Here is a 27681-nt window from a genome sequence, read left to right as displayed (position 1 = left end):
GCATTTTGGTTCATACTACTGAACAAAGGAAATGATTCCACTGCCCTAAAGACATTGGCATTCTGGAGGAGTAAATAAAATCTCCATTTTACAGATGAGAAAACCAAATTCAGAGAACATAGGTAACTTATCCAAGGTCACATAGCGTCTTTGTGTCTAAATTACATTTGAATCCAGGTTTCCTGAAGGCCCATGGTCCTATCCAGCATATAATACCAGCTCTGTAGGGCAAAACTACAGAAAGCATATATTCATATCATTAACATTATAAAGAATATACAAATACTATAATCATATAATTGCAAACATTTTTTGCCTGCCTAGTCTATGCCAGGCACTTTAAATAATTTAACATCCACAGTTATTCTCTGAGATAGGTAGTAATATTTTCACCATATTTTACAATTGAGGAATTGAAGAAATGAAATGTTAAATAACTTGTAGCAGAGCTACCTTAATATCCAGGAAGTCTGGCTGTGGAACCCACACTTTACTACAATGTGTGACTACTTATGGTTAAGGAATTTTTTTAAAAAAAACTTATGCAATTCTTATTTACATGGCTCACTGCTAAAACATTGAAATTATGGATGAAATAATTTATTTTCTAATAAAACATGAATTACTGAAGTTGACACAAGCAGAAATTTAAATACAATGGAACTAGGGAAAAACAATCAAAAAACTAACTCAACTGATGTTAGCAGACCCAGGTAACATCCTGTGGTAGTTCTATCAGTATTTCAAGGAAACTATAATTTTCTTACTATTTAAGGTGATACAGAATATAGGAGATGGGAAAATTCTGGCATGTTTACCAAGCAATCATTCATCATTACGATACCACATCTGTCAAAGCTATCTGTACACAAACCAACCATGAACTTACTAACAAATAAGCACACCACAAAAAACCCTAAAAAGCTATACACAATCTCACCTTTGAATATACATGCAGAAATCCTAAATTAAAAAAAAAAATCACAAACCAATTCTAGCATATTTTAAAATAATAGCATGCCATATTGATGTAAGAGTTATTCCAAAATGCAAGATTTATCATTTCTCGTTATTGAATATATATGCCTAAACAAATAAGCAAACATTGCTAACTCCTTAATCCAGAAATTTTAATTTTTTGTTTTACTCCTAAGGAACAAATTAAAAAGGTGTTCAAAACACTGTATTGTCTATCATAGCATTATTTATAATAGTGAACATTGGTATCACTCCTATAAGAAAAAATAATAGAAAAATATTCTACTTTTAGCATTTATAATCTATGGTAGTTGGTTGTACAAGAGATATATGCAGGATACACAAAGTACTTTGTTATTTAAAAGAAAAATATTCTAGCTAACTACACAAATAAGGACATTGCTGAAGAGGATGCATTTAGGACAAATCTCAAAGGTTTGGTAGGATTTTAACAGATATGATTGGAAACATAGAGGGATGTATTTCTGGATTAGGCGATGCGGAAAGAAGTAGTAAAAAATCTAACTTAAAGAAAGTCAACTGAGTTCAGAGCATAAACTGTATTAAATATAAATAATACTAAATAAATCAGTGGAACAGAACTGAAAGAGATTCAAATATGTGGAAACCAATTATATGACAAAGGCAGCATTTCAAATATTGTGGAAAAAGGAGTTTTCCTTATTTATTAATTCTGAAACAACTAGTTGTAGTCCCTGTCTCACACCAAAAAAAAGGTAAATATAGTCTAGATGGATCAAAGATCCAAATATTTTAAAGTGACGAAAAATGCTACCAAGAATACTACAAAAAATAGTGAAAAACTTGAGTTGAGAGATAATCTTCTAAACAAGAAAAAATTCAGAAGTCATGGAGGAAACTATAGATATGTTTGTCTCTCCCCCAAAAGTTTATAAAATTGTATCACAGATGCCATCAGAAGCTAACCATACACTAGTGGGGAATATTTCTGAGAAACAAAGTCTCAATGGCCTTAATACCCAAAGAAGTCTAAGAAATTAAACAGTGCAAATAAGCATATAAAAATGAAAGAAAAATAAGAAAAATAACATAAGAAACAATTCACAAAAATGCAGATGCAAATGGCCAATAAACTTACGAAAACATGTTCAACCTTCTTAGAGCTCAGGGAAATATTAATTAAATAAGCAACAAATTACTATTTATTTACCTATCAATATGAACAAAATTAAACAAATTGATCACACGTAATACTAGCAAGGATATGGGAAAACTATCTTTATGTTACTTACAGGTGTGGGAATTGCTGCTATATTATTGAAAAACAATCTGGCTATATTTATTAACATGAAAATTGTTCACGCCCTTTAATCCATTAATCCCAGTTTTATGAATGTCTGCTACAGAAAATAAAAGCAATAGTGCACCAAGTATATACAAGTTGTTTATAGCAGCCTTGATTTTTAGTAGTTAAAAAAAAAAAAGGAAACAAAACTGGGGCTAGGCTAAACATCTATAGGGGGCAGTTGATTAAATTTGGTACATCTACACAATAGAATAGTATATAGCTATTAACCAGAATAAATCAGGCCAATATTTATTGAATGTAGTCTTTTAATAATAAAATAGCAAGTATTCAAGATTTATATCTTTTAAAAAACAAAACAAAAATAACTCATATGTGTGAATATATGCATCATAAAGACAATGTAGGAGATTACATGTAAATAGTATTTGTTGTTGCAGAAAGACAGATTTGCAGGGATGGGGGCTGGACAAGTTTTTAATTTATTTAATTCATGACCCTTTTGTTTGACTCATTGCAATAAGCCTATATTAGTAATTTCAATAAATTACTTTTGTCATTAAAAAATATAATGCCATTTAAAAAAATAATCTATTAAAATCTGTAATGCATTATCTCTGTATTGCTTTCCTGAAATATGAAAGAAAAGGAAACTACTCTTTTGTAATTTAACTACTTACCAGACAATCCACATGGAAAGTGAAGTATATCAACTAGCACATGGTCCTTAATTGTGATTACATTTTATTGCACTCAACCTATTAAGTGCTCAAGTTACCAGATAACAGAATCTATGTTCCTAATAGTGGAAAGTGTATTAACAGTATTTTTGCTCCCTGTTGTAGCCCCGTTCCAACAATCACATGGATGAAGGTTAATGGTTATATTCCTAGTAAAGCACGTCTGCGGAAATCTCAGGCAGTGCTGGAAATACCAAACGTACAGCTGGATGATGCAGGCATATATGAGTGCAGAGCTGAAAACTCACGTGGAAAAAATTCCTTTCGTGGACAATTACAAGTATACAGTAAGTGTTTGCAGCAAAGCATGATGCCCTAGTTCCTAGAGTCAAGATGAAAATGCAAACTAATTTAAATTAATATTGTTTGTTATGTATAATAAAAAACAAGTAATAATTCATCATTATACTTCTTTTGCATGGCAAAACATCATGTAAAATTACCCTACACATAGCAATGCTTTAAATTAAAAATGAATGGGGAATTATCAGTCTCTTTGTACAACATACAGAATTTACAGCCTTAAAAATGAGATGTTTTCCTGGCATCAACACCACCCTCTGATAAGTTGAAAAGCTTATAAACTTTATTAACCTATTTAGTACTAGGCCTGAATCAGGGGTCAAAATCTATTGCCCATGAAACAAATGCTGCCAAGTTGCTGTTTTTGTAAATAAAATATTATTAGAACACACTCACACCCATTTGTTTACATATCATCTACGTTAGCTTTTACCTCTCTATGGCAGAATTAAGTAGAGACAGAGAATGCCTGTTTTGCAAAGACTAAAATATTTACTATTGGGCCCTTTACAGAAAGTTCCCTGACATCTGGCCTGAATTAATACATCTGTATGATAAATAGCCTCTTCAGCCTGCAAGTGTTTATATTGTCCTAAAATGCCAAAGAGTCAACCAGGTTGTGTCTAAGAATTAGGAAAATCTGGTTCAAAAGTTTTTGCTATCTCATCTTTATTTCTAAGGATCACAAATTGTATCCACTTTTCATATTTGCTTTTACAATATACGTAAGGGGTAAGTGATAGTATTTTCATTTTCCAGATGAGGACACTAAAAAAGAAAGAAATACAATAACCCAGAGCATTGATATACACAAATATAGATGCTTTGAATACACAGTTATCCAAATTGTGTATTGGAAGCACCACATGTACTCACCAGCAAATTGGTTTCCCTGATCATCACCTAAGTGCACATTTGGGAATAACACCCATTGGGTGTCGGGCAGATGTGGGTGGTGGGGGAAGGGGATGCATGTATACCTATATAATGAGTGCGATGTGCACCATCTGGGGAATGGACACGCTTGAAGCTCTGACTTGGGGGTGTGGGGGCCATGGGCAATATACATAACTTAAACTTTTGTACCCTCATAATGTGCTGATATTTAAAAAAAATAAAAAATATTGTGTATTGGCTGATTCCTCCAGGAAACCATGACAGTCACTGTATTTCAGGATCAGTTCTTCTAAAAGCTTAATGTCTGTTACAGGAACTCTTGAAGACTATTTTGAAATATTAATATATGAATTGAAACTGTCTTTCCTTATCTTTAACAACTCCTTTAGGAATTCAGCACTCTAACCAAATTGAATATGCATTGCACATTTTATTCATTCATTCATTCAATTAGTGTTTGTTAAGTGCAACTTACTGCTCTACCTGCTAGCAATAGAGCTTTGAAGGAACTCATGATCCATTGGATTAGATGACAAATACACTCCAAATTAGAGCAGAGCATGCTATGTGCTGTGATAAAGGCATGTGCCAAGGATAGGGGAGTGCAGCACTCTACTCAGATGACTCAGGGAAGGCTTTAGAGAGGATCAGTTCCTTAGAAGGCATCCTGGAAGAAAGGGAAATAGAGTCATTTGGAAGTTTCAAAGATTGAAATATCAGCACTGCTTTGGTTATTTTTAGGCCATGGATGTTGTGACAACTCTATAGCCGTGGGGAAAAAAGTTGTTGCTTCTGTATCCAATGGAACAGCGATTAACATTCCAATACGTTATGTCCCTTTGTACAGACAAAAATCTGATAGTGGAAGACAATAGTTCAACCAGAATGTTACTACTCAAAACCACAAAAAAAAAAAAAAGCAAGGAATTCCTGCTACTCTGAAGGCTATTGAAAGAAAGTCCCAGATCTCTCTGGAGTGAAGAATATCCCACACTGAAAAATTAACAGAATTAGACTGTACAGTCTGAGGAGGCTCCTGCTTCACACTACTCTACTTGCTCCCTGCCTCACCCCAGATACTTACTTCATAGGCACTAATGACTATTGCCAGGAACATAGAAAAACAATTGCTTTCATCCCATATTACTGGCGTACATTCTGGTGAGAGAGTTTGCTACTAAGAAACAATCTGTGGGCTCTCCTTGTGGTGAACAATTATAATACATATACCCAAAGAATGCATCACTTTAAATAGAAAAATGATCCCGACCATTGCCTAGAAAGAGAAACTGGGCCAGCTAGCTACTTGGTATATATTTCCGACAGTTGGGCAAGGTATCCTAAAAGCATGTCACCTCTCACTATACCCCATATTTAGGATGGCTTCCTAGCACGCTCCATCAGGTGGTCATACACTTTGATTTGCCCTATGTAATCCCAGTTTACTTCTGTTGCCCTGTGACAATCATGAACAGTGCCCTATTTCACTTCCAGACGTATCTGTTATCACATATTCATCTGACTTTTGTATTTTTGAAACTGTCATATTGGACATAAGGGCTTTCTTCTCCCTCAAACTCGATCAAATGTAGACAGGATATTGTTCAACGTTTCTACTTAACTGGCAGTAGGTATAAATAGCATAATGCATGGATGTTCCACTGTATCCATGGTTTATGTTTAGTATCCTCTCTCAGTAAAATGGATTACTGTTGGAAGCTCTGTAACTTGACCTCTACCTATTGGAAAAAGTAGAGTAGGACTCTTTTTATCCAAAGGGTCAATATTCACAGAGTACTGAAAACCTAAACAATCTTTCCTATAGCTCACTTTCTTCTTATTGGTGTAATTACAGAAATGCTTTAAGTGTTTAGCTATTAGACCCAAAAAATAAACCAGGGTTCCAAGGCAAGCCTTTCTAGTCCCATTTTTTTTTTTTTGTCAAAGCATTGCAAAAGTGAGTGCTAATATAGATGGTCGACATAATTTAAGCCATCTATGTTATTGTTTATAACTCAGCATTTGTATTATAAACATCAAAAAATGACACAACATAAAGAAGTTTGTGGTAGTTAAATAAAAATTAAAGTAAACTTACATGTCTATGTCTAATATAATCAAGTTTGAAAAATAATATAAAAAGGGAAATATCAAACTAAAAAAAATTGAAATACAAAAATTTTAAAAATAATTTAACATTAGAATAAACTTGATAATCATTCTATTGAATATACCTTTTGTTTATAATGTAGAGTCCTTTTATGGGTTAAATTATTTCTTTGATTGTTTCTATATCTTATAGTTTCTGATGATTCATCAAAAAGACCTGGTTTTAACTAGTCACATAAAATAGAAAGTTTTTATTTTTCCAATATAAGTTGAATTCTTGCTTGCTAAAGTCTTTAATTAAAAAGAAAGGATGAAAGAATGAGGAAAAAATGAAGAAAGAAGGAGAGAAGACAGGAAGGAAGGTAGAGAGAAAGGAAAGAAATCCAAACATCATTTAAGCAGTTTTACATTATAAAGAACTCTCACAATGGGAGGTATTTTATGTACAGAAAATATTATTATATAAAAATGTGTGATCTCTGAGTTTAAATACATATCATGTGCCCTACTAACTGGTAACTTGTCATTCTGTAAAGACACTGTCACTATGAGCTCTAGGTAGTTTATATTTACTATTTAGACTAGCAATATATCACTATTAAAATACACCTGCAACCAGAATACTTAAAAGAAAATTAAGTTACACTATATATTCCAGCCAAGGAATACAATTTCATTTTTGGTGTGAAGTAGTATCATAGATTTCTTTATTTCTATAAAATATACATAAAATATCCTTACAAATACTCTTAGATTCAAACATCTGCTGTTTGATTATAAGCTTTTTCAAGACAAGGAATATTTTTTGTTATTTATCTTATTTCTTTCCAACACTAAGCACTATATTCAGCAAACAGTGGGTAATTTTTGTTAGAATTCTATACTGTTATAAATATTAATGCTTATTTATTCATATCATTTTACAAGGTTCACTGTGAAAAATAGGTAAAAGTCAGAAAAGACTACAGAACTAATGAAAGAAACTAACCGCCAAGAGCTTATGTTATAGACACTACTATACTACTAGGTATTTTATATACATTAACTCACTATAACCCTTAAGCATTAGGATTCCCATTTGATATATGAGGAAACTAGGCCTTCAAATATTAAGGAATTTATTATCCAAGATACCATTAATAACAAGCAGTAGAACCAGAATACAACTTAGAACTGGAAATGACACCAGAAGTCAACTCCTACCTCCCCCTCAACTTTAGGATGCTACTTCTCAGTGAGATATTGATGATCTGAGCTAAAGCGGGGGATGAGAATGAGATGGAGAGTAGATAATTCCTACTTGCTATATTTTATTAATGTTAGAAAAAACTGTTACATATATTAAAATCCTTGACACTAGTTTTCACTATTTTTATTTTTTTAAATTGTATTTATCTGTATTAGGCATGGTTTTAAGGATATTTTATCTATTACAATCCATTAAAGATTTACTGTAGCAAGTGATATAAAACTGTAGATTCCTGATTAATAATTTCATACATAAAGAATTTTTTCCAATCCCATATCTTCAGAGAAAAAATTCTTGCCTTGAATTCTACTATTGTCATAAAAATGGTGCCATGTATATATTCACAGTTGATAGAAAATGAAGTTGAATATTATGCATGGGCAATGGATGGGGGAAAGTAATCAATATATATTATATTTAATCATCATAGTAGCCCATTGAAATAGGAATTACCATCTACAGTTCACAGATGAGACTCATTAAAGTTAAGTAACTCATTCTCAGTCACATATTAGAGCAAAGGCATGACAGCATTAGAATTTGAACCCATATTCACCTCCAACTGTATGATCTTTCCTGTGTAACATGTTCCCTCTCACTCTCCCTGAGCTGAGAGTCATAATACTGAAAGTGATCTATGTGGATGAAATATGTTGACTCCATAATACCTAAGAGTACAAAAGCAACGAAGGAGACCAATAATACTTAGCATTTATCAGTAGAGAATTACAGAATTTCTAATGACAAGTGATAATTAACAAGAATTTTCTTTATGCACATCTGCTTAGTGTTTTAAAAAATGTAACCCAGAGACTGATCTAAAGCTCAAATGCATTATATAAGTACAGTGCATCTGGTGAGGTTTTAACAGCTTCTGAGTTTAAAGGGCCATATGTCTCAGTTTTCCACACCCTAAAATAGGTGGCCTGATGGCTAGATGAAAGAAGTTACTAGGTTTGTTTTAAATGTGGCCCAACCTGCCATTTTCTTTTGCAGATAGATCCAAGACTCCCCACAATGCAGACCACGTCTTGGTATCTGTTCACCCCATGTTATTATTCAGAAGCCAAAGCCAATGCCCTTTAGTTACTTGCAGTCCTCTGCCAAAGAAAACTTTTAAATGTAACCTTTTGTGTTTTTCATTTTATATTACCAATAATTTTGTTGTTGTTATAAAAAACCTCAAAAATACCATACTGTCTTTTTTGTATCATGGCCTAAGAAAAATCCTTTCAGTCTTTAATCCAGTGTTTAATTTTTAATTTTTTAAGTTTTATTACTGTCCATTTACATAATCTTTTTTGGTATGGTCCATACAGTACAGACCTACTAGTTTATAAAACATCTTGCATTGTAAAAAAATCTGTTGTAAAAGGTGAGCTGATCTTGTATTGAACATAACCTACTTTTTCCAGGTGTGTCATGAAAGGTGGCATTTCATAAATTCACATAGCCTTTATGTTAGTTAATGTTTATTCAATAATGACATTAAATGTATTTCTCCAATATGGGGCTTGACTTCATTGCAACATGATCCATAACCAAATTCCATTTGTGTGTGTGTGTGCATGTGTGTATGTGTATGTATGTATGTACTTGTGTGTTTCTGTCTGGGCTTGCTCCAAAGCTTTTATATTAAATCAATTAATGGGCACTTTATATATATATATATATATGTGGCATCTTGAGAAACAACCAAGTGACATCACCAAGTTACAATTGTGATTTGTTTGGTTTTTTTTGCTATTATGTGTCCTAGATATAGATATAGATATTGATATAGACATAGATATCGAGGTAGCGATAGATATACTTATAGATGTAAATAGATATATGGGTCCTGTACATACTACATAGCTCGACACAAAGATTCACAAATCAGGGAGAATCATAGTTAAAAGCAGCAAGATCTGAAACATCTTTTATTTGTCAAGAATTGATAAGGTGATAGCATTTTTTTAATTCTGAGGGCAGTGTAACAAGCCGCATTTATTTATAGAATTGTTAATAGAGTGAATTTGAAGACTATTTTAATCATATCTCACCCACTAGATTGTGAGCTGATAGCAAACAGACATTGTGGCATATTTATATTTCTATTCTCAGTGTAAGCATTGCACCTATATTGGTACCTAAATAGAGTTTGAAGAAAGAAAAGCAGGAATTAATTTCTTTTCATGTCATTGATCACTTGTTTGACTCCTATGACAAATTCATTTTGGAATCAGGACTCTAAATTAGGCCACTTTACAAAGTAGTCCAAAATATGTTTGAAGAAACATTTTTTCCAGATGTCAAATCTGTTTCAATTTTAATATTTTAACAGTTCTTTTTTTCCTAAATTTTCATTTTTGTAACTTTGTTAGGATCTCTTTTAATTTCTTTTTAACTCCCACATTAGTTATAATTTATTAAGATATATATCAATAAATCTACTTAACCAATACTTTATAATCAACTATTACATATGGGACAGTGTTGTGTTTAAAGTAAATATATATGTCAAGTTAACTATGTTCTCCATGATCTCACTATCTAGCTGGGTGTCAAACTGTAATCAAGTAAAAAATTTAATAACAATTTAAGTCAGCAACAGAAGAGAGGTATGTAATTATTTTCCAAGTGAATAAGAACTATAGTGTCCAGAGAAGGTACAGATGACTCCCCTTTAGGGCTGTGTTTAATACTCTTAATTTAGACTAAATATTGAATTGTGAGTAGAATTAAAAGACATAGAGAAGATATATACAACATTTTATGTGGAGTGAATAATTTGAAGAAAATACATTGTGTACTTGGGAGACAGCAAACGAGTTTACTTGGATTACAAGACTCATGCATAGTATAAAGTAGTTTGGCAGAGTAGGAAAGTACACAGAGAGCCCAAGTTTAAAAGTAGAGTTTAATATTGGTTATGTATCTCACCACTCCTATTAGTATCTTTAGCATACAAAGGACATCAAAAAGTTCATGGAAAAATGGAAATAAAAGATATAAATTAAAAAACATAAACTATGTTTCTCTACATAAACATCTAAAAATTCAAGACGCTTGTATAAGAAATAATACCAACCATTTAGTCCATCCCTGAAGAACAGGATCCTTGGAATTTAACCATGTCAATGCAGTCCTTTTAACATCACTACCTGAAGAAACATGGGAGACCTGTAAAGATATTTAAGAGTAGGAAACAAAAAGAAGTCAGAAAGAGCCAAATCAGGACCATAAGGAGAATGCCTAATGATTTCTCATCAAAACTCACAAAATTGACCTTGTGTGATGACAGGAATGAGCAGGAGCATCATCATGGTGGAGAAAGACTCTCTGGTGAAGCTTTCCCATGTGTTTTTGTGCTAAATCTATGCCTAACTTCCTCAAAACACTCTCAAAATAAGCAGGTGTTATTCTTTGGCCATCCAGAAAGTCAGAAACAAAAATGACTTGAAAAAACTGTCACCATGACCTACGCTCTTGACAGATCTACTTTCGCTTTGACTGGACCACTTTCACTTCTTGGTAGCCATTGCTTTGATTGTGCTTTGTTGAAAGGATTCTACTGTTAAAGTCATGTTTCATCTCTTCTTATAATTCTTCAAAGAAGTGCTTTGGGATCTTGATACCACTTGTTTAAGATTACATTGAGAGCTCTGTTCTTATCTGAAGCTGATCGGGGCACAATGGTTTTGACACCCATTAAATGGAAAGTTTACTTACCTTTAATTTTTCAGTCAGAATTGTGTAAGCTGAACCAATTGAGATGTCTATGGTGTTGGCTATCATTTTTGCTGTTAATCATCAGTCCTTTTCAGTTAGGAAAAGAACAAGATTAACTTTTCCCCACAAATTGATGTGAATGGTCTACCACTGTGGGCTTCATCTTCAACATTGTCTTGTCCCTTCTTGAAATGAGTTATTCATTTGTAAACTATTGATTTCCCTGAGACATTGTCCCATAAACTTTTCATAAAGCATCAATGATTTCACTGTATTTTTTCCAGCCAAGCTTCACCATAAATTGGATGTTTGCTTTTTCTTCAAATTTAGCAGAATTTATGTCGGTCTTTTCGAAGGGATGTCTTATCCTTCTTTGTGCCTGAAACTAGATCCTGTTCAGAAATGCTAGAAAAAATTAATGTGAGTTTATTTTGGTGCAAAAAATTTTGAAATCCATGCGTAGTTTTCTCATAATATGCATTTTCTTTTTTTTGGGGGGGGGAATATGAATGTTTTAATGACTGACAAAAATAATATGCATTTTCTATGAACTTTTTGAAGATCTCTCATATTACTACAAAGAGACTGATTTTGGAAGCCATGTACAAAACTCATGATTTAATATTTGAAACTCATCATTATAATATTAATATTATTTAAATAATAGTTTCTAGTCTTAAAAGTTGAATCACAGAATGTATTTAAAGGCCTACAGATTCTGACAATGTCATGCCACGGTAGGCTTTCTTAAAGAACAGACTGTATTGGCTAGAAGACCAATGAGCTAATAAAAACAAAATTCCCACATAGAGACAAGCAATTTCCTTAACCTCTTTGAGCCAAAGTTTCCTGATTCATAAAATATTATATGTTTGTTTTAAGGAAGAATGTTACAGGGATTAATTGAGAATTTAGTTCAGTGTCTAAGACATAGTAGTATCTGGAACTGGCCTTTAATAAATGAAATTTATTTCTTGCTCTTTCTTCTCCCTTCTACACTGGCTTTGGTTTTAGGCATCTGTTTTCCCTTCATACCCACTATTCTGATATTCATGTGCAGTTTCCTTCAATATATGTTCTTTCCTATGCTATCCTTTTCCTTGACAATGACTTTGGATCGCCTCTATCACAGTAAAAACTCTATGATGGAACTTAGCTGTTTCTGTATTCCTAGTAGCCTCTAAGATTGAACAAGGACTACATAGTGTGAGATAAATGAACATATGAATGAATGAATGAATGATCAAAGCCCTCACTAGCACAGAGTAAAATATTTTATAGTTTCTTGCCAAAAATGTTGCTAGAGAGATAATAAATTCAGTTCAATATTTTTAATATTTATTGTTTTGACTATTTTAAACAGAAGATTTTTGGACAAAGAGTCACTTTTATTCAATATTTTTCTTTAAAAATTGCCCAGTGGAAGAAAGAGACTTTAACTTGTATCTTACATATTTCATACAATTACAATAGTATCTCATTCTTGATAAAAGTATTTTTTCTCAGTTACAAATTTAAAAACTTTCAAAATTCTATTGAAAGAATGTAAGTAAATTAAGAAAAATTTTACATTAAGATTTTAGTTCAAAAATTATTTTTCCAAAGTCATTCAGTTTCTATTAGGAAAAAAATGTTATTCAGTAATAGGTCCTTATGTATTACTTCTACATGTGCTAATGTTGCCTCAATACTTTGAAATAGCAATGACTTTAAGTACGTCACTACCTACTAAACAAATTCTGGTGCTTTAGGGAGAATCAAAGCACTTACTTTAAAATCAGAAATAAAAAAGATATACTTCACTTAGTTTATAAAGGTGTTTTAAATTATCAAAAAATCTTCACTGCTATTTTTTGGTACAGGAATTAGAATTCTGTATGTAATGCTTCTTCCAAATACCCATGCTTACATGAATTGCTAAAAAAAATGCAATAAATTTTTCCATGTGAATTTTGAACTTGGTAAAGTGTTTCAGACATGAAATCACCCTTCTTTAATGCTTACATTTACAGCTTACCCACACTGGGTAGAAAAACTGAATGATACTCAGTTAGACAGTGGAAGCCCTCTCCGTTGGGAATGTAAAGCTACTGGAAAACCCAGGCCCACGTATCGTTGGCTGAAAAATGGAATACCCTTCTCACCTCAGGTACTGTTGGGAGCCATTAACCTATTCTAGTGTAACAAGATTTCACACAAAACAAACTAGGCTCCTTTAGTCTTACTGAAAGTCATTTCCTACTTCTGCTTTTTAATGTATTTTGAGTGACAAATATAACAAATATATAAGCAGCATTTTATTTGTATTTTAATTACCTCATTATATTTTTGAGTAATACATTGCTTCTTTAAGATTTTTCTCAATTCTACAAATTCTTAGGAAACTATCAATGGCTATCATAGACTCATTGCCAATTCTAGCTGACTTTTAGATATCACCTGAAATTACTTGGTATCTCTGTTGACATATAATCGGAGCATTGCTCACTAAGATTTAAAAAATGATTTGCTTGCATTAAGCAGACATGACACTCGGTTGCTTAACAGCATTTCAAATTTAAAATTTGCCTTTGAAATGTGCTCTTGGCTTTAGTTTACCTTAATTTTTACATGCTCAATTTTCTATCCCCTACATTACATTTTTTCCAATAATGAAGTATATTTTATAGTTGATAATTTTGTTTAAAATCCAGTTGCAAAGCAATTTTCTATTTGTATTAGCTTATTGGGAAGTGAGAGAAAAGGCAAACTCTTATTGGATCAACATACTTGTTGATTGTTTTTATGATGGGCTACTTTTAACTTTGATCCCATGTCTACAACCTCAATCCTTTCTACCATGTGAACTCCTTGCTTCTCTCTTGTAAAAGGAATTCAAATAAAGGCATCATCTGCTGATTGTATTTCACACACTCAACTAGTATACCAAAACAATGGCAGCTTATTTTAAAAACAAAACTGAAAGTAAAACTTGTAAGAATAGTCACAGGAAAATATAGTTATAATTCCTTTTTGACAAATAAATAATTATAATTTGTAAGAGACATTTTATAATAAAATAATCATACAGTAAATTTGCATTTCTAAATTGCCAATAATGTTTACCTGCATTATTTGCAGATTTTTTTTTCTGGGTCTAGGAGAGTACCCATAAAATCTGTATGATTTGTTTATATTCTAGATCTAATTTTTTTTATTCCATTACAGAGTAGGGTTGAGATGGTTAATGGAGTATTGATGATCCACAGTGTGAATCAATCAGATGCTGGAATGTATCAGTGTTTGGCTGAAAATAAATATGGAGCCATTTATGCTAGTGCTGAGCTGAAGATTCTAGGTATGCAATTTCTAAGTAAATAAATAGAAAAAAAGACTTGCTTCTTTTCATGCTCTAATTCTTACTATGCTGAAGTTTTACAATGCAGTTGTAAAAACCTATTTTATGGCTTGAAAAGAAATACTATGTCTTGCTGATATATTTTTTTACAACTTTAGCAGACAGGTTTACATTGTGTATAGTCCGTCCCATAACTTTTTGTTTATATGTTTTTTCTAACTTTAGTTTTAATCTTTAAAGGCTTACACAATGTCTTGCTATGATGTTAAAAAATTACATAAAGAAATATATGTTAGTTTTCAAAGAAAAATGCCTTGAATGTAGGAGATCAGAATGTAGAATTCCAGCAGCCCATCCCTGCTCCCATAGCCATGCTTCCTGTTTTCCCAAGCAGCTCCTACATTCCAGTAGGTGTGTGGCTCCTGCAAGACAGGGCTACAGGATAAACTACCCTTTCCTCATGTGGCATCAACTGTTAACATCCTTACATAAAAGGGAAAGCAAGCCTTCCTGAGGCCAGGCACTACTGGCTCCTAGGGTTACACTCTGGATCAGAATGTAACCCAGGTATTAGCACTACTTCACTATTTAAATGCTACAGGAAAGAATCAATCTAGTAAAGTGGACTACCCAGAATGAGCATATTTGGGCCTCTGGGAAGGATTTTACTTTTCCTACTTTGATGATTTCCTAAACTTTTGTTCTGGGATGTTTGTAATACAGAGATACTAACTCACTGTCTCCCCAAAGTGGGCAGAAGCCCCAGTGTACATTCTATATCCCATTTAAATTCCCAAAGTATAACATTAACAGAAACATCAGAGATCTCAGGAATCTGGAAAACTACCATTTACACATCAGCTAAATGTAATACATCATAAATCAATTTATTGAATTATGAATGTTTGCACTTGAAATTTCTCCACAGTACAAAAATCCATCCAAATTAGACACAGGATTTCAGGTCTCAATCTCCTGCATCTTAACCAATCAAATGTTAATGTACTTTTTTATCAAATCACACTCCACTCTCTCTGAATTAAAAGGCTTATTCAGCCTTCACCTCGTTAATAGTTTACCTGGAAATACTTCTCAAACCCTTCTCATTCACTAGACATATATTCAATTTTTTTTTGAAATTCTAGTCCCAGTAGACAACCAAAAATGTTACCTGAAATTTCCCCATAAATTTCTTCACTTTTTTTCGATCTTTTAATATGTATCAATTATATACTTATAATCTGTTTTAATGTTGTTATGCCATGCATTATACTGCTATATGGTAGACATAAAATACTTAAGAAATACACATACGATTATCAGTTTGGTATAAATAAATGTCTCAGATATTATAGACTTGTAGTCATGTCTTTCAGGTTCTCTTTTAGATTCAACAGTGTCTTGATAAAAATCCAATAAAAATGATAATATTAATTAATGATCAGACCTAGGTAAATTACTGAAAAATTTACCAAAAAATAAATAAAAATTTTTAATTGAAATTTAAATAATTTCATGTCTTAAAAATGTGTTTCTCTTCAAACTGCATTTAATTATTATAAGTTTAAATATATATATTAAATTACAATTCACTATATAAGAAATGAAAGACATAGGATTATCTTCTTCACAGGTAACCTCCATCTTTCCAAAGGAAATCCAAATAGACTTCCTTGATTATCCTCTTGACCTTTTGCCTAAGATGTTCATTCGTCTTTCACAGTTGAAGTTGTTAATCATAATTAAAGCATGTTATTTTGCAAATAGCCTTTACCTGTAGATCTTAACTTGTATGGAACCATCGCCTACTGATGGAACAACAGCCAGTATGATATCTATTAATTAATAATAAATTAAATTTTGAGTTATTGCCTTTTTATACATAAATATCTTATGATTTTATAAGAAATGTATCCCAGAAGAAAAAGTTGCAAAATCTTCATGAATCAACCATTATAAATTATTGTCATTGATTCTGGTAGAACTAACATTTTCTTTTTAATAGCTTCAGCTCCTACTTTTGCACTGAATCAACTGAAGAAAACAATAATTGTTACCAAAGCCCGAGAAGTTGTCATAGAGTGCAAACCCCAAGGCTCTCCAAAACCAACCATCTCTTGGAAGAAAGGAGACAAAGCAGTTAGAGAGAACAAAAGGTTAGAAGTCTATTTAATAATTTAAACTATAAGATTAGGCTTCTTTGAAGGTGCTAATGACATGCTTGTGAGATACATTTCATAAACTGATTGAAATATGGCTTTGTCTATATACTGATTTTAAAAGAACCCACAGTTCTACTTCAATATGGCCAGATCTCTTTGCCTCCATCAGGTCTTAGCACCAGCTGGGGATTTCACTTGGTTATGAAAAAAGTACACTTTCATTAAGCTAGTTATTTTTATGTTTCTTTTTGGTTCAGCATTTTGAGAGTCCAACAGTTATCTATGATAGTTTGTAAGGGGTGTGTTTTCTTTCCATGTTAATACTTAAAAATAGTAGAAACAAATTCTAGATCTTTTATATAATTACCTTATGATGGAATACTTCTATGCTATATTTGTACTAATGTTTGCCTTTTTTCTCAACCACATTGATACAAAGTAGTATAGGATTACTTTGATTGCCACAGGCAAATGCGAAATGTGCAGAGGAATATTTAACATGGGATCATCTATCTTTGTCAAGTAAAAGCCAAAGGATATCATAGGAGTGCAAATGGAGAAAAATGATGAGAGAATCAATACAATCTATGTATGCCAAGTTCAAATGTTTCATGCTCTATCATCATTACCATATTGCCATTACAAGTTGTGATTCAGCTTTGACAAAATAATACCCTCCATTATGTCAAAATAACATTCCATATTTTTGTTTTGAATTTTGTTTTTAATTCACCTATGAGGATAAGTTTATAACTAGTTTTATGCTTTTCCAGATCTAAGTACTTACATAGTTAAAATAATTTAAATCATCGTTAGGGATCTACTTGAATAATTCCTTAGTTAATTTTGGAATATTTTGAAAAATTTGAAAATATTTCTTAGAATATTTTTGTTTCCCATCAAATCAGAGAGACACTGATTTAAATATCTGTCTCAGATGAAATAATGTGAAATGATTGGCTTCAGTTCAGGCCCAAGGATCTCTGATGCCTGGAAAGGGTGATCACCTGGGATTGGGATGGGTCATGTTGCAGGGGAGGAAAAGGCTACTGCATTTCCTCACCCATCATAAGGGTCACAGCTGACACTCTTATAACAAAAGACAAGTTAACAAGAGAAAAGCATAGAAAATTTATTTAATCAATGTTTTATGTAACACAAGAGGCTTCAGAAATGAAGAACAAAAGATCTAGGGAAAATTGTCTATTTTTATGTGTAGGTTCAATGAAAAATAGGCAATTGGGTAGAAATGTGATTGTACTAAAAGGGTATGATCTAATAGTAATAAATCAAGGTGAGGAAACCCAGCAAGGCATTCCTGTTCAGATTCTTCTTGGCTTTTCTATGTGGCATTCTTTTTCTCCAGATATAGGACAGGTCACCTGTCACATAGAGACTTCAAGGGAGAGGGGAGAAGGTCAACCCATCTAGGTTTTATGACTTGCTTTGGGGAAGAGGAGTTTTAGTTTCTATAATCCACCTTGGAAGAGAGGAATTACGGTTTCTATGACTTGTTTTAGGGGAGGAAGAGGAGTCGGAGACAGGAGGATGAGAGAAAGTCAAAAAGATTTCACTTCCAAAGCCCTTTCAAACTTCCTCAGTACAAAGTATTCAGCATTCCAAAGCGCCATCTTTGGGCTATATCACAAATTGTGATATCAGTATTGCATATGGTTAAATTGATCAAATAATGATTGAATATTTTTGGATGGTTACTCATAAAAATATGAAAAAAAAATCCACAAAGCTTATTAAAGCAGAAGAACATTGCTTTTGTGGTATAGTAAGAACAAATAATTTACATTGCTATGTTATCATGTTTTCTAAATGTATTGAAAAATTTTATAATGTCATCAAAATATATATGCTTTATTATTGCAAGCCATTCAATCTGAAGTGCATTACTTTGTTTTATGTTTGTGGGTGGCATATGAGCCTTGTCCTATTTATTGCAATTCACAAAAATATCCATCATCAACTATTCACAAATATCACATTGTGAGTTTCAAAAATTAGGTGGCATCCCTTTTACTAAAGCAAAAGTATTGAGAGAAGTAACAGGATTATGAGTTTTTTTGTTACAACTTACTGTTTTGAAGTTTAAAAGTACAGTTCAGGGTAGGCAGATCTATATGTTTAGATATATAAACTGGCTTTATTCATAACAGAGCTCAAATATATAGTACATTTTTTACTCTTACAAAATACCATTTTTACTGATGAACAATTTATTACCATTCAGGCAGTCCAAGGTTTTATGAAGAATAAAATCTAGTTGGCCACACACACCCCTCAAAAATACATCCAATTATTAAAATGAAAGGTTAAGATTTAAATTATACAAAATAATATAATAAGACCCATATAGGTAGTTGGAAAACGGTACATTCTAAAAATATGAGTAGAAACTTGAAATTCATAACTTAAAATGTATTTATTATACATTATTTAAAATAAGATCTCAGGTACAATGATAACTTATTTTCTTATGGAAATATTTAAATGGAAAAGGATGTGTCAGAAAACTGTTAAGGCTTCAAGAGAAAGTTTGCGTCCTATATATTTTTCACTGGGAGTGCATATTCAAATCATGGTTTATTTTTTTGGAATACAAGTATACACACCATTCATGTAATATACATCAAATATGTTCCCCACTCATCCAACCTACAATGAGGGAAAAAATGTTGAATGAATTAGCTTTGTTCTTCATTACAGCTTTCATTGTTATTTAGGGTTCATTCCAAAGAAAGATTGAAATAGTAAATGGCAGTTTCCTATAAAGGAAAATAAATGACAATATTACACTGGGAAAAAAGGAGTTAAAGTAATATATATTATAAAAGAAATATTTGAATATGGTAAATATATCAACCACTTTTATAGTATAAAGTTATGTCTAGAGCAATGGCATAAAAATGTAATGAAAAATCTTAATTGTAGAGAAAAAAATCACCTAATCATTTGAAAACAAGTCAGAAATTCAGAAAGGTGAATTTTAATCTAGAATTAATTGAAATTTACTCTAAACTATAAGCACAATGATATAACAACTGAAAGTTAGAGTCATTTATTAATATGCTGGCAACTAGCCATTTGGTTTACCCTTTTCTGCCATATTTTGACTGAATTGTCCAGGTTTTTGTTTTATTGTGTTTGTTTTAGTGGGGGTGGGGTCTTCTTCAAACCACAGGCTATATATATATAGGAAAAATGGAAATTAAAGGATAAAAATTAAAAAATATAAACTTTATTTCTCAACATAAACTCAATCAAGGTCAAATACTTGTGTAAGAAATAATACAAACCATTTAGTCCATCCCTGAAGAACAGGATCCTTGGAATTTAACCATGTCAAATGTAGTCCTTTTAACATCACTACCTGAAGAAACATGGGAGACCTGTAAAGATATTTAAGAGTAGGAAACAAACAGAAGTCAGAAAGAGCCAAATCAGGACCATAAGGAGAATGCCTAATGATTTCTCATCAAAACTCTCACAAAATTGACCTTGTGTGATGACAGGAATGAGCAGGAGCATTGTCACGGTGGAGAAAAACTCTGGTGAAGGTTTCCCATGTGTTTTTCTGCTAAAACTTTGCCTAACTTTCTCAGAACATTCTCATAATAAACAGGTGTTGTTCTTTGGCCACCCGGAAAGTCAGCAACCAAAATACCTTGAAATATTGTCACCATGAGCTTTGCTCTTAACAGGTCTACTTTTGCTTTGACTGGACAACTTCCACTTCTTGGCAGCCATTGCTTTGATTGTGCTTTGTTTACAGGATTGTACTGGTAAAGCCATGTTTCATATCTTCTCACAATTCTTCAAAGAAGTGCTTTGAGATCTTGTTTAAGATTTCCATTGAAAGCTCTGTTCTTGTCTGCAGCTGATCTGGGCACAATGGTTTTGACATCCATTCAAAATTCATTCAACTTTAATTTTTCTGTCAGAATTGTGTAAGCTGAACCAATTGAGATGTGTATGGTGTTGGCTGTTATTTATGTGGTTAATCATAAGTCCTTTCCAATTAGGAAAATAACAGATTAATTTTTTTCCTAACAAATTGATATGAATGATCTGCCACTGCAGGCTTCATTCCTTCTTAAAATGAGTTATTCATTTGTAAACTGTTGATTTCTTTGGGACATTGCCCCTATGTACTTTTTGTAAAGCATTAATGATTTCACTATATTTTTTCCAGCCAAAGCTTCATCATAAAGAGGATGTTTCTTTTACTTTAATTTTAGTAGAATCTATGTTGGCCTGACAGGAGCTCTTTTCAGAGGGATGTCTTATCCTTCTTAGCACTAGAAGGATCAAACTAGACCCTGTTCAGACATGGTATAACAAGTTAGTATGAGTTTATTTTGATGCAAAATAATGTCAAAATCAATGTGTAGTTTTTTCATAATATACATTTTACTTGAACTTTATGAAGACCCCTTTTATATTACTACTAAATACTTCATTCATTTGGCCCTAACTCATATACCTATAATATATAAGAATGGATTCTGTCAGAGCTATGAATTGTTTATAGTTGTTTGTTGTTTATATCACAGAATGATGAATATAAGCTGCTCTTCAAATAGTAAATTACATTTTTGCTAATGATGATGACAATTGCTTAACAATAGTGTGTAACAATTACAATTCGCAAAACGTTTTATCATTGTGGAAGAATATAGCTCAGCATATCAAAAAAGGACTCAGTTGCCCTGCTTTTCCTGCAGATTATGAAGTTTTTAACAAGATGCCCAATTTATTACCTCACTTATAAAATTAGAATTTAAATTAAAACAATAAGCTCATTGGATTGCAAGAATTCAATGAAATTTTATATATAAAATTTTATATATAAAATCAATCTACTAATTGTTCAGTGAATGCTATCGTGATGATAATGGTATTTCCAATGATGATGATGATGGTAGTGATAATCATGGTATCATTTGAACCTTTGAATTTTTGAATACTGGGATCAATTTATGTTATCAATAGTCTGAAAATTCTTACCGTTTCCCTTTCTTTCTCAATTATATAAGGAAAAGGATACTTTAGTTGTTTTATAGGACTAAAAGAGTCTTTTTTGTCATAGACTTGTTATTCATCAATCTATGTCGCCAAAACACCGTTCTTTGTTCATCAGACCCCCAAATCTCCATGTCTTATCTATTCCTGACGTTGCGGCTCTCCTCTCCCTTACCTACTCCTAGTTGAGTATCTTTAGGATAGGTTCCTGTGTTAGCAGACCAAATATTTACTTGTTCCATGATCAGCTTTACAGGCCATGAGCAAATATAGATAAATATACATGGGGAATTAATGGAAATAGAGATGAAGTCTTTTAAAAACCTCTTCTTTTTTTTTTTTTTTTTTTTTTTTTTTACTGTTTTTCTTTCTCTTTAAGAGATCTCAAGATTTTGCCCAATTTATTTTGGAGATCACCAGCACACATTCACTTAGGTTCCTTTATCAATCATGTCCATTTTCATACTAAAACTAATAAACTCCAGTAGTACTACAATGTAAAATGTTCCATAGGGATTTTCTTCCCTAGTACGCTTTCATTCAGAATGTTCTGCTCATCAAACTCATATTGGATTTTCACTTTAGCTCATTATTTCCATTACTTGGCCATTAACTTTTGTTAAAATATAATCATCCCGAAGCACTCCAGCAGTGCACAAATATTAAGTCTTCATTATTATATGTTCAATTTCCTATGCTTTTTGTGGACAAAGACAATATTGGCTAAAATGAAAATACATAGTTTTTGGCAAAGGTGCAGTTTGTTTCTTTTCTATCAGCACATATGTAAACTATTATTGAACCCCATTGAATACACCATATGTGGTTTAAAATTATTCACAGTTATTCAAATTTCAAAGTAGTTTAAGCACCAGTTTTCATTTCTAGGCAGAGGAAGGTACCAGTCACAGTGAAATAATGGGCTATATTTCAAGTGGATGCTTAAGAACTCCTGCATCCAAAAAAATAAAAAGTATTCTACAGAGGGGCAGTATTATAGAATAATTTTTCTTTCATGGGACTATAATCTAAGCAAAGACTTGTCCAAAATCCCTTATAATATAGTCCCCTGCTCACCAAAGGAGCTTCAGAATGGCAAAGTTTTCAACTTATTCATTTAACAGGCATAGAAAATTGCACTTGAAGTACCCATTAGTTGACTTCTAGTGGGAATTCATGTTGTGTTTATTAGGCAACAATGACCAAGCTCACATACTGACTCACAGACATATGGAAAAATACAGTCTTAGTAAAAGCCCTAAAGGACACTGTTACTGAGGAGGAAACAGGGTCTTCTCTTTCTAAGGAAGAAGAGCAATTCATAGGTATAATTAGAGTCTTGTTTCTGTCCCTTTGTTTCCACCTACATGCTGTGTTTGCTAATGAACAAGCTGTTTTGTTGTTTCCTCTGTGACAATGTCTTTTACATATTAAGAACATAAAACAATGTAGACCCTAGGTATCTCAGTTATCTTCAGTGTCTAAGAAATTGTATAATGAGGGGAAATGAGCATTCATATATTAAGGATACATCATTTGATTTCCTTTGTAAATTAAAAATCTATTTTCAAAGAAAATAAAATGATCAAAATGACATTATTTATCTAAGGGAGGAGAAAGTTGATAACTGACTTTATAAGGTTTGGTATCTATGTGCTGCTAACAATATAAGATATATTATCACTCAGGGATTTCAACTTGCCATTCTGTAGGTGCACTGAGCTTACAGAGATGAGGATGAAATGGGCTTACATCCACTGTGATGGGGTTAGGACACTGATTTCTTGATTTCACTGAAAACTAACTGCACAAAGCCCTGCCTAATTCACCAATGCTACTAAAAACACAAAAGGAAAAAAAAAATACAGTGCCCCAGCAGCCATGGAAATTAAGAATATATATGAACAAACTCTCAACTTCTAGGAGGAATCACCCCTTCAAGTAGAAATGGGCTATATTAAGAAATGATCAATGGCTCATTTCAAGCCTAAATCTCTGAAACTACAACAAAGTCAAGATAAAAAGCCAGTAGAGGTAATCTTCCACTAACCTCTATTTTATGCCCACATCTACTAAATCCAGAAACTGTGCCTCACTACAAAGGCAGGCTGGAGCTCCCCTACCACATATAAGCCACTCTTTAAGGTGGTTAGATGCTACTGTCCCTACTCCACTCCATCCATGCTAATCCAGAACTCTTTTGGAAATTGTGCATCCAGCAATGGAATCTTAGGATTAGAAGAAGTTAATAAATAATGTCAATAAATGCTGATACAGAGGAAGAATATTAGATTCCATAGATTTTCAGAATTGTGTAATTCCATGTACTGCTTCAAGCAAAAGAAGGAATACAGACTGTTTCAAATTTTCCCAGAGGAAATTTACCTCAACAAACTCATAAGGATAAGAATAAGAGAATAAGAGGATAGGAATCAACAAACATCTCACCTCAGGCTAGTTGAGCTGCACTCATGTCTTCCTTGACTCTGACCATTTGACTAGGGGCTGTGTACCTGAGTGACCTCAAGGTTAATATTTGGAGAAGAGATTTTGGGGCCCTGAGAGAAATAGTGAAAGAAAGACGTGAAACTAAGAGCATTAACCATTGGCAAAACCAGGCTTGTGAACACAGGAGCACAAGAGAGTTTTTAATGCACAACACACATCATTAAGCATAGTGGTTAAGTGATAGTCATAAATACGGTAACAAGATGTCAAGCACATGTAAAAAGAATAGTTTTCAAGCATAAGTAAAACACGAAAATAAAGTATGTATATATGTATGTGTATATATAAACAAATTAATAGATATTAGGGCTCCCAAAGCAAAAAGCTAAAAGCATTCTGTAATAAATCATGATGAAAGTATAAGTAAACACAGTCATGTTCCATATAGGAAAAGTCAAAAATTATTGGAACAAAAACTAAAAAATATATATATATGGAACAATATAGATTTTTTTAAAACATGTTTTTGATAAGTACTTAAAGACAATGAGAAAATGATGAAGATATGTTATCAATGGAAGAAATTCTTCAATATGGTACAAATTTCAATTGAGGAGAAAATGCATGCATGCACACAAATATTTACATTAAAAATACTGGAAGTAAATGCAGCTAATTTCTCAGAGGTTATCTCTAAGAGGTGGATTATGGATAATTTTAATTTCTATTTTATGCTAATGTCTATTTTACATACTGGATATAATTATTATATACTATGTTTATAATCACTGAAGAATGTTAAGGCAAACACTGAAAATGTACAGGGAAACTTCCTTAAGAAAGTTAAAGTGGCATAAATTTCTAATTATACAATTCAAATATTTCAAATAGTTTCCATTTGATCTGAACATATAAAAAGGGAAGGAGAGGATACACTCATCCTCTTGTAACATTTTTTTTACACTTAAGGAGAGGAACTTCTTGGTTTTGAAAATAATTCAAAATACACCCCTCTCTTATTCTATCATCCCTTCAATCAACAAACTCATTGAACAGGCCTTCAATGAACAGAAAATGAGATTTTCCAGCTAGTTTAAGCATATGGTTAACCATTTTCCCTCTTCCCTCCTGAGTTTCTTCCTCTTCTTTCTTTCTTTCTTTTTTTCTTTTTTTGCCAATGCTACTTAAGACCTCTCAAGTAGCAAATATCCTAAATTCTACTTTTCATTTCTCCCATATAAACCAAGCCAGAGGAATCTTTCTGAAACCCAGATTTGACAGTGCCATCTACTTGCTAAAACTCCTGATCAGAGTCTTTTATGACTAGAAACATAATTCAACAGTATAGTGTTTGAGGTTCTCCATAATTTTTCCTCATTTATTCATTAATCCATCTAAAATATTAAGTTAAGTTATATGAAATTATCACTTTTGTTTGATAAAAATGAGTGAATAGCAACATTTACACATGGTTCTATCTAATATTTGTAAATGCCTGTATGCTACAATGCTAGGTACCAAGAATGAAGTTGTGAAGAAAACATACAGGGTACCTATCAACGTAGAGTTCACAGTCTACACCAGCTTGATTACTTCCTCAATTATCTTCCTCCCTCTGTGTCTCTGTACACATTTCTGCCCCTTTCTGTCCCCCATTCTCCTAAAGATAAAAAACTTTCAAACTATTCTATCTTCAAACTACAATGAACGTTCACAATTCCCCAAAACAGGTCCTGTGTTTTCTCACCACGTGATCTTTACTCACACTTTCCCCTTCCCTCTCCTCCCCTTTTTGTAGCATGGTAGTCATCCATAATAACATTTGAAATCCAACTCAAAAGGAAAGGACTATATTCTTAGGCTTTCTCAGCACTGGAAATGCTCAAGGAGATATAATTATCAGGAGGCTGTAGATAATGGGAAGTTAGATAAATAATTTCAGTAAACTTCTAACGTATTAGTTTCCAGTATGTGCCAATTTATAACTTTCTAAGTTAGACATTGTTATCTCTGATATACAAATGTTGAAATTTAAACTTAAAAGAACTGATTTGTTCAATGTCATCCATTGCAAAGCTAAGCTTTAAAACAAAGTCTGGGCTGGGGCATAATCTCAGTGCTTTGGAAGGCCAAGGAGGGAGGGTGCTTGAAGCCAGGAGTTTGAGGTTACAGTGAGCCATGATGACACCACAGCACTCTAGCCAGGGTGACAGAGAGAGACCCTGTCTCAAAACAAACAAACAAACAACAACAACAACAAAAATCAAGTCTGGTGCTAGTCAATGATTCTATGATAATGCTAGCAATCAAATGGTTTAACAGTGATATTGCATTTTACTCCACATGGAGAATAATGATGCAATTCCCTCTTAGTGTTTACGTTTCTGATGAGGATTCAGCTTCCCCCTGTATCCTCAAAAGCTGCATAACTAATTTTAGAGACAATTTTCACACACATACACATGCATACCCCTCACAAATGTTCAGAAGATTCTCCAAATAAAGAACTTAATTTTATTTTAATTTTCCTTTCTATATAAGTCATAGAGCCAAAACACAAACTAAGAGACACAGTGGCCACAATTTCATCCTGCCTTTATTTTTCTCTTTCTTCACCTTACTTTATGGCAAGCTAGATCACATCAGTATTGTTGTTGATCCAAATATTTGTGGCTATGTCTTCTCATTGATACATTAACCAACTGATCAAATTTATAAATAAAATAATTTTTAAAATGGTGTTTTCATAACACTTCTGGGCTGCATTTTAATACTTTTCTTGTTGTAGATCAACATTGTTTTGAGAGGTATTTGGTATTTCTAAGTTTGCTCTCTCTCAGAGAATGAATAACCCAGAATAATGCAAATTTATTTATTTTATTTATTTTTATTATTTTTTTATTTTTTATTTTTTATTTTTTGAGACAGAGTCTCGCTCTGTTGCCCGGGCTAGAGTGAGTGCCATGGCGTCGGCCTAGCTCACAGCAACCTCAAACTCCTGGGCTTAAGCGATCCTACTGCCTCAGCCTCCCCAGTAGCTGGGACTACAGGCATGTACCACCATGCCGGGCTAATTTTTTATATATATATATATTTTAGTTGGCCAGATAATTTCTTTCTATTTTTAGTAGAGACGGGGTCTCACTCTTGCTCAGGCTGGTCTCAAACTCCTGACCTGGAGCAATCCACCCGCCTCGGCCTCCCAGAGTGCTAAGGTTACAGGCGTGAGCCACCACACCTGGCCTAATGCAAATTTATTGAATAACAATGTACCATGCCAAACAATTGAATAAAAATGGAAAAAAATACATTTTCAAATAATTCCATTTTCAATAGTATATTTACATAATGTAACACTGATCACAAATCATCAAATTAATAACATCCACTGAAACACAGAAGACCAGAAGACATGCACATCA

The 27681-nt window shown here is 32.7% G+C and overlaps 1 protein-coding gene across 3 annotated transcripts in view; it reads left to right on the top strand.

The window, feature by feature from the left end:
* Positions 1-27681, top strand: part of CNTN5 (contactin 5) — a 1109255-nt gene that overhangs the window by 849230 nt on the left and 232344 nt on the right. For all 3 annotated transcript variants that reach the window (XM_045556882.1, XM_045556883.1, XM_045556884.1), the window contains 4 exons: positions 3112-3293; positions 13291-13427; positions 14486-14615; positions 16621-16771. In XM_045556882.1, coding sequence (XP_045412838.1) covers positions 3112-3293; positions 13291-13427; positions 14486-14615; positions 16621-16771 — 600 coding nt within the window. The remainder of the gene's footprint in view (positions 1-3111; positions 3294-13290; positions 13428-14485; positions 14616-16620; positions 16772-27681) is intronic.

Source organism: Lemur catta, chromosome 7 (assembly GCF_020740605.2).
Source record: "Lemur catta isolate mLemCat1 chromosome 7, mLemCat1.pri, whole genome shotgun sequence".
NCBI lineage: Eukaryota > Metazoa > Chordata > Mammalia > Primates > Lemuridae > Lemur > Lemur catta.
The sequence above is the reverse complement of the archived record's forward strand: the minus strand, read 5'-3'. Positions and strand labels throughout refer to the sequence as shown.